This window comes from Anabas testudineus, chromosome 12, assembly GCF_900324465.2.
Source record: "Anabas testudineus chromosome 12, fAnaTes1.2, whole genome shotgun sequence".
NCBI lineage: Eukaryota > Metazoa > Chordata > Actinopteri > Anabantiformes > Anabantidae > Anabas > Anabas testudineus.
The window spans coordinates 12,197,566-12,204,582 of NC_046621.1; the positions used below are offsets into that span (position 1 = coordinate 12,197,566).

The 7,017-nt window shown below is 41.8% G+C and overlaps 2 protein-coding genes across 6 annotated transcripts; one reads left to right on the top strand and one right to left on the bottom strand.

Annotated features, from left to right (window-relative positions):
• Window positions 1-22: 22 nt before the first annotated feature.
• Window positions 23-4,073, top strand: LOC113158160 (histone-binding protein RBBP4). The gene is made up of 11 exons (XM_026353879.1): window positions 23-142; window positions 608-755; window positions 840-985; window positions 1,442-1,615; window positions 1,705-1,820; window positions 1,904-2,064; window positions 2,213-2,339; window positions 2,462-2,539; window positions 2,916-3,050; window positions 3,190-3,300; window positions 3,440-4,073. The coding sequence occupies exons 1-11, from the start codon at window positions 127-129 to the stop codon at window positions 3,500-3,502; spliced, it is 1,275 nt and encodes a 424-aa protein (XP_026209664.1). The 5' UTR covers window positions 23-126; the 3' UTR covers window positions 3,503-4,073.
• Window positions 4,021-7,005, bottom strand: LOC113158161 (syncoilin-like). 5 transcript variants are annotated; one of them, XM_026353882.1, is made up of 6 exons: window positions 6,920-6,995; window positions 6,050-6,116; window positions 5,332-5,805; window positions 4,442-4,852; window positions 4,235-4,359; window positions 4,021-4,153 (listed from the first exon to the last, which is right to left on the bottom strand). In XM_026353882.1, the coding sequence occupies exons 3-6, from the start codon at window positions 5,785-5,787 to the stop codon at window positions 4,108-4,110; spliced, it is 1,038 nt and encodes a 345-aa protein (XP_026209667.1). In that variant the 5' UTR covers window positions 5,788-5,805; window positions 6,050-6,116; window positions 6,920-6,995; the 3' UTR covers window positions 4,021-4,107. The 5 variants fall into 5 exon arrangements, with proteins under 5 accessions (XP_026209667.1, XP_026209669.1, XP_026209670.1 ...); XM_026353884.1 differs by lacking the exon at window positions 6,050-6,116 and having other exon boundaries at window positions 6,920-7,005; XM_026353885.1 differs by lacking the exon at window positions 6,920-6,995 and having other exon boundaries at window positions 5,332-5,790; window positions 6,050-6,836.
• Window positions 7,006-7,017: the final 12 nt, after the last annotated feature.

A 7,017-nucleotide genomic window follows, 5' to 3' on the forward strand; every position in this document is an offset into this window, starting at 1 on the left:
TGCACGCTGATTGGCCAGTGGCGTTCTATGGAGTTGGCGCCATTGCATTCCTCCGTGCTGTTTTCCTAGTGCTCTCCCCCCAAAATTACTTATTTTTAATAGTGTTAGTGCTTTATTTGCGGCACGATGGCTGATAAAGACGGTAAGGGTGGATACGTATCTGACATAGATGATTAAATGTGTGTATGATGTCCAGACAATTATAAAAGCCGAGTTGGGATGGACCGGTGGTTGTTAGTGCGCTGCCAGCATCTTTCATTGTTAGAAACCAGCAATTTAGCTGTTAGCTAGCGTTAGATCCTATCATCCTCGCTATACAAGCATTTTAGTTTACTAGTTTACTGTCCTACTTAAAGTCAGCTTTTTTTCCACTGTTTGATTATGACTTGTGTCTTTATGTGGCTAACTCTAGCATGTCAGCAAATTAAAACTTACTGTTAGCTAATGGAAATTCCACAAGGACTTAACAGCTTGCTATGCAGATGGGATATAACTTAAACTTCACACCAGTGTCCCCTTCAGTCTGGACAAAGTTGATGCTGCATGACTTGGTTGACTTTCACCATTATAACGTAGCTATCTGCTGCTGTCAAATAATATTTTGCAGCTGCGTTTGATGATGCTGTGGAGGAAAGAGTAATCAATGAGGAGTACAAGATCTGGAAGAAGAACACCCCTTTCCTCTATGACTTGGTCATGACTCATGCACTAGAGTGGCCCAGCCTCACAGCCCAGTGGCTACCAGATGTCACCAGGTGAGTGGGGATCTGCTGCAGCTTTACAGGTACCAGGTAATGACAAGATAAAATTGAATTAAAATACTGTGTTCCTTTCCATAGACCAGAGGGAAAAGACTACAGTGTGCACAGGCTGGTTCTGGGTACACATACGTCTGATGAACAGAATCACCTTGTGATTGCCAGTGTTCAGCTCCCAAATGATGATGCCCAGTTTGATGCTTCACACTATGACAGTGAGAAAGGAGGTGAGAGAACATATGAACTTGAAATCCTGGCTGTGTTTACAACTAGAACATAATGCACAAAATCAATTAATTGACAAGTATAGTCTGTGGCATCAAAGTAAAGCGTCATGCAAAGACTACAAAGACTACTATTTCTAAAAGATGTACGGAATAACATGGCTAACATGCACATGTAATTGCCTCCATTGCAACACATTCTGGGTGACATTTCATGTTGACATTGTGTTATTGATTGTTAATATGTTATAATAAAATATTTGTATTAGTATGTTAAATAAATGTGTATTTTGCTTTAATGTTATAGAAAATATAGACATGTATTCATGTTTTAAATATTTCATTTGCTAAAATGCTTTTTACCTCTCTTGTATAAAATAACATTCATGTAGTTTAACAGACCCAATTTTTATTCCATACATTTGCAACAACCTTGCAACCTGTTGTGCTTTATTTCAGAGTTTGGTGGCTTTGGATCAGTAAGTGGGAAAATAGAGATTGAGATCAAGATCAACCACGAAGGAGAAGTGAACAGAGCCCGTTACATGCCTCAGAATCCTTGTATTATTGCTACAAAGACCCCTACCAGTGATGTACTGGTCTTTGATTACACAAAACACCCATCTAAGCCTGGTAGGATTGCAGACATAATCAGAGAAAGTTTTTTTCCCGACTTTATATACACAATATCTATTGTAATATTGATTTTATTTATATTGCAGATCCCTCCGGAGAGTGCACCCCAGATCTGCGCCTGAGAGGGCATCAGAAGGAGGGTTATGGCCTCTCTTGGAACCCAAACCTCAGTGGATCTCTCCTGAGTGCTTCTGATGACCATGTGAGGATCATTCTTTTGTTTCCTGATGTTTATTTTTGGACCTGAAAATACATTTTCTTTATCATCTCTGCTCACTGTTGCAGACTATCTGCCTGTGGGACATCAGCACAGTGCCTAAGGAGGGGAAGATTGTGGATGCCAAGACCATTTTCACAGGCCACACTGCTGTGGTCGAGGATGTTTCCTGGCACCTGCTCCATGAGTCACTCTTTGGATCTGTGGCAGATGACCAGAAGCTCATGATGTGAGCAGTTTTTAATCAACAACTGAACTAACCAGCCTCTCTGGTGACTTATGAGAAACAAAGATGTTCAGTTCCAACTTTTTTTTTCTTTTTTTTTTTTTTTTTTCTTTTTTTTTTTACAATAGTGCTTTTGTCTGTTTTGAGACAGTTGGGACACACGGTCCAACAACACCTCCAAGCCCAGCCATGCAGTGGACGCCCACACTGCTGAGGTCAACTGCCTGTCCTTTAATCCCTACAGCGAGTTCATCCTGGCCACTGGCTCTGCAGATAAGGTCGGTCCACTTTCTGTACAGTGGTACATTACACCAGACTGTGGATTGATTAGATTTTTTTTCCTTTTCTTTTTTTGTGTAATGACCTTAATCAGTTGAAGCTGACCACTTTTTAATTTTAGACTGTGGCTCTTTGGGATCTGAGGAACCTGAAGCTGAAGCTGCACTCATTTGAGTCTCACAAAGACGAGATCTTCCAGGTAAGAACATCTGTTCAGTTAAGTCATATAAGGGTAGGTTTGTAGGTATGTCGTATGTTACCCTGATCTGTTGTTGTAATGTAAATCTTGGCCAACAATTTGGATGTTTTGTGGAGTGGGGCCGATAGGTCCCATTTAATACTTATCACTCTTATTTACTTATCTTTCTTGTCTGTAACTGGCTTGTAGTTATGAGATGCATGATGATATGATTCAGAAGGGCCCTGTAAACAGGAATAATCCCAGAACAAACAGACAACAGTCTGCTAGCTGTTAGACCAGTTTAGTCTTCTTCATTGTGGGTATTGGTGTATAGTTTTGTTTGAAGATCACTCTGTGGCAGAAATGTAACATCCAACCATTGTCATCCCAACAGGTTCAGTGGTCTCCTCATAACGAAACCATCCTGGCTTCTAGCGGCACAGACAGACGGCTTAACGTTTGGGACCTCAGTAAGATTGGAGAGGAGCAGTCTCCAGAGGATGCTGAGGATGGCCCTCCTGAGTTGCTGGTCAGTTTTGTGATGGGTAGATAGATTTAGATAGATTTAAATACATTATTATTATTATTATTATTATTATTATTATTATTATTATTATTATTATTATTATAAGTGCTTTGGTAATCCTTCTTGCTCTGCTTCTTTGTAGTTCATCCACGGAGGACACACAGCTAAGATATCAGACTTCTCATGGAACCCCAATGAGCCATGGGTCATCTGTTCTGTATCAGAGGACAACATCATGCAAGTCTGGCAGATGGTAAGAGCTTTGTTAGGCACATAATGAAGTGTAATCATAAAGAACAATAGTTACGAGAAATAATATGGTGAGATGTTTGACATTAAAGTGCATTTATTACAATATGAGTTGCTGTTACACTAAATTGTTTTTACTACAGGCTGAAAACATCTACAACGACGAGGATCCAGAAGGTGCTGCAGATTCCGAGGTCCAGGCATGAGTCCAGTCTCAGTGTCTCTTCATTTGACCTGCTTGTTAAAAATGGATCTGTTTTCCAATACTGGGTGCATAAGCAGTAATGTCTTTTTTAAACATACATTTTGGGACGCAGTGTTTTTGTAGGAAATTCAAGGATCCAGTGCTGCTTTTCCATCATGTTGTGAAGTATTTTAAAAAAAATCTGTATTGGTCAGATTTTAAGATCTTTTTCAACTCCCACTACTCCACTCCTGGCTGATAAACAATCGCAAATGCTTTCAGGTTTGTTTTTGATAGTTTCATTTCTTTCACTTTCTACAGATATGCATTTTTAATAAAATTGTACATAATTAAGTTTGCTTAATTTTTAGTTTGAATTTTCCTGGTTGTATGTTGTTTGTCGTTTTTTTCTCCCCCTCTTTCTCTTCATTTTTATGTTTTTCCGTACTGCATCTGATCTCTCTGTACTTAAGTATATTCATAATAAAAATATTTACAGTAAACCTGTTTGCTTTGTTCCTTCAGCATGTCAGAAATATGAGTCATTGTAAAATATGTTAATGCAACACTTTGGTTTGGTCTCATGTAGATATGCTGATTAAAAATATCCAGTGGAAATAAAAAAAATTAGGAATCTTCCTCTGTAGTCGTTTCACTGTGGTGGTCACGGCCTCTACAAAACAAGGTATTTGTTAGTTGTGTTTTACCCTGATGCTAGCAATTTTTAATTAAATGTAGGTCAAAGTAAACCTACCTGAGAAATGTCAGCTCTGTTGAAAGGCCTTCCTTAAGATCCTCCAAATCTTTCTTAGATTTTCTTTGAACCTCAAACTCGACCTCTAGTTGTCGCAGAGTCTCTCTTAATTTTTCCACAGTCTCCTGTGAAAATGGAGAAACTGAGTTGAGAACATCTGAGTTGTTTTTCATACGTCTATTTTTCTCTTGATTTTTGTTACCGTACCTTGTGTTGTATGGTGCTTTCCTCCCTCTCTTTCTCCATCAGAGTGATCCTCTGCTCCAAACAGGATCTCTGCAACTCCAGTCTTTGTATGTTGTCTCTCAGGGGCGCCAGGCTGGCCTTCAGGTCCATTGCCTGCTCCCTGCTCTTTCTCAAGGCGACCTCCCCAATTTGCCTCCTCTTCAGCAGGGCCATGATCCGAGGCTCGTACCAGCCCTCCAGTGTCTTCACGCTGCCGCTCAGCCGCCGCTGCAGCCGGACAGATGCCTGTCGGCACTGGCTGACATCACTCATGGCCCTTGGCCGGCAGGGCTTAGTAGCCTGGTCCCTAAGGGAGTTGAGCTGGTAATGGTGGGCCTCCTTGAGCTGGGACAGCTCCTGAGTCAGACTTTGGATGTGGGCCTTGAGCTCCTCCTACAGACACATATAAAATTGATAATATCACACTTGACACTTCATGCTGCTGTAAGTACTATTTGCAGCACCTTCTGTTTCACTATGCAATATATACAGTACGGCACACTGGAGCATGCAAACTGGAGAGACAATTACAACAAAATGAAAGAAAGCCACACAATGTCTCACTTAAGCATGTGAAGTTTATTTATTTACATATGTTCTGGTCTATTTGACCTTTACTGGATGTCAGGGGAAACATTATCCTACTGATATTGTGTGACATTTTGTCTAATTTAAAATTTTCAAAGCAGGTATCAGTTGCTGAAGCTACAACTTATAATACAGTTGCTTCTTGCACATATTAACCCAACGTTTTGAGGTGTTTCATTGATTGGTTTCAGTATCAGCTGCCTGAACGCCAGTTACAGCACAAAACTGCAAACAGGCATAAACTCAATCTATGAACTGTCACTGTGATGAATCCTGCATTTTACCTGTGTGACAGCAGACTGAGCCACCTCGTACTCGTTTGTAGCCAGCGTCACCTGGCTCTCGATGCAGTCCCTGGCTGTGGCATAAAGTTTCCTCTTGACGTGCTGCACTTCCTCATAAACAGCCATGTAATCCAGCTGAGCGAGGGTGAGCAGCCTCTGCGTCTCCACAAGCTTCCCTCTCAGGTGCGCCACAACTCGCAGCATGGGCTCCTGCAGACGGAGGAGCTCTCGTATCATCTCGTCCCTCTGCTTCTCTAGACGGGACACTTGCTGGATGCAGTGCTCAAAAAGCTGCCCCAAGTTGTCCATGCACGCCTGGTCCAGTTGCTTTGTAGGGTGTCGTGTGATCTCATTGAGGGGAATGTTTGTCGTCTCGTCAACAAATCTAAGTGGCGTGGGTGAGTCATCAGTAGGTGCCACATCTTTTCCATCCTCTGCTGATCCTTGATTGTCCATGTGCTGCTAGGAAACCAACTAGAAGAAAGGAATGAGAACTTGGTCGTTAATCAAATGACAAACAGCAATACTTGATCAGAAGATCATTGTTTTTAAAACTTTCTCTAATCTCATCATCGACTTCAGGTTAATTTGCATAACTGTGAATTTCACTGTCAATGTAATCAAACCTAATGCCTACAAATCCTAAAATAACCCAGAAAATAATGACACTCAGGAGGTCCAAATCTTCAGGTAGCTGATCAATAACAGGTCAACTTACTCTGATAGGCTAGACAGTCCAGACAGTCCAGATGGTCCAGGCAGCTATGGACACCGTTGCTTTTTAGCTTTAAGGACAGAGGCACACTTTGTGTTTATTAATAACACTGGAGGCACTTGGGAAACTCTATCTAAGACTCTCTCTCCTACCGCCCCTCGGGACCTCTAACTGTGTCAGTGCTGAGGGCAGACTGGCCTACATGCTCCGGATGCATCGGCTAACGTGTGTGGACTGGCCTGGGTGCCACAAAGTGCTATATTTACACAGCTGTAGAGACTGTTTTTATGTGCATCTAAGAAGGCTGTGACATCATGGTAGAAAACAAACCGAGCAATAACTTTCCATTACTTTCTACCAAGAAAACGAGTCGACAGGCAGGTACAGGCCGAGGTTTCAACATTAGGAAAGATGTTTGAATAGCTTGATGTTTTGTTGATGCAGGTTCTTCACACGTTCCTTTATTGTGCTGTGTCCTGTATCCTTAGTGATCTGTGCCTGATTTTTTATGTTTTTGTTTTGTGACAATAAAATAAAGGTGTAAAAATTAGGAATAACGTATCAATAATAGTCAAATCATACATGTAGGCATCACAGGGCGATATTACTGTGACTGCATTTTAACATAATCCAACTATTATTACAACAAAAACTGGTTGGAGTCGTTGATTTGAAATTTCCCAAACAAGTAGAACAACATATCTTTTGGAGACCTTTCTTTTGCATAAAAATGCAGACTTCACACCACAGGCTGGACATGCAAATTGCCTGCATGTCCAGTCCGTGCGTGGGAAAAGCGCATTCCTGCTCAGCTGTTTTGCGTGCAGTTCGCGTTTCCCACCACTAGATGTCCCCCCTGCACGTCGCTCTCACCTGTGCGCTCCCCCAGTCTCCTCCTGTCCAGGTGGGAGCCGCAGGTCCGCCGCAGCGCAGCCTCTCTACGTTTCCGCTCTCTCATCCAGTGGGGCGTC

Coding starts and splice junctions, on each gene's coding strand:
- LOC113158160 (XM_026353879.1), top strand. Junction 1,616..1,704: donor AAAACACCCATCTAAGCCTG/GTAGGATTGCAG, acceptor TTTATATTGCAG/ATCCCTCCGGAGAGTGCACC. Junction 3,301..3,439: donor TCATGCAAGTCTGGCAGATG/GTAAGAGCTTTG, acceptor TTTTTACTACAG/GCTGAAAACATCTACAACGA.
- LOC113158161 (XM_026353884.1), bottom strand. CDS start 5,787: ATGGACAATCAAGGATCAGCAGAGGATGGAAAAGATGTGGCACCTACT. Junction 4,360..4,441: donor AAAGCACCATACAACACAAG/GTACGGTAACAA, acceptor CCATTTTCACAG/GAGACTGTGGAAAAATTAAG. Junction 4,154..4,234: donor ACAGAGCTGACATTTCTCAG/GTAGGTTTACTT, acceptor CTTGTTTTGTAG/AGGCCGTGACCACCACAGTG.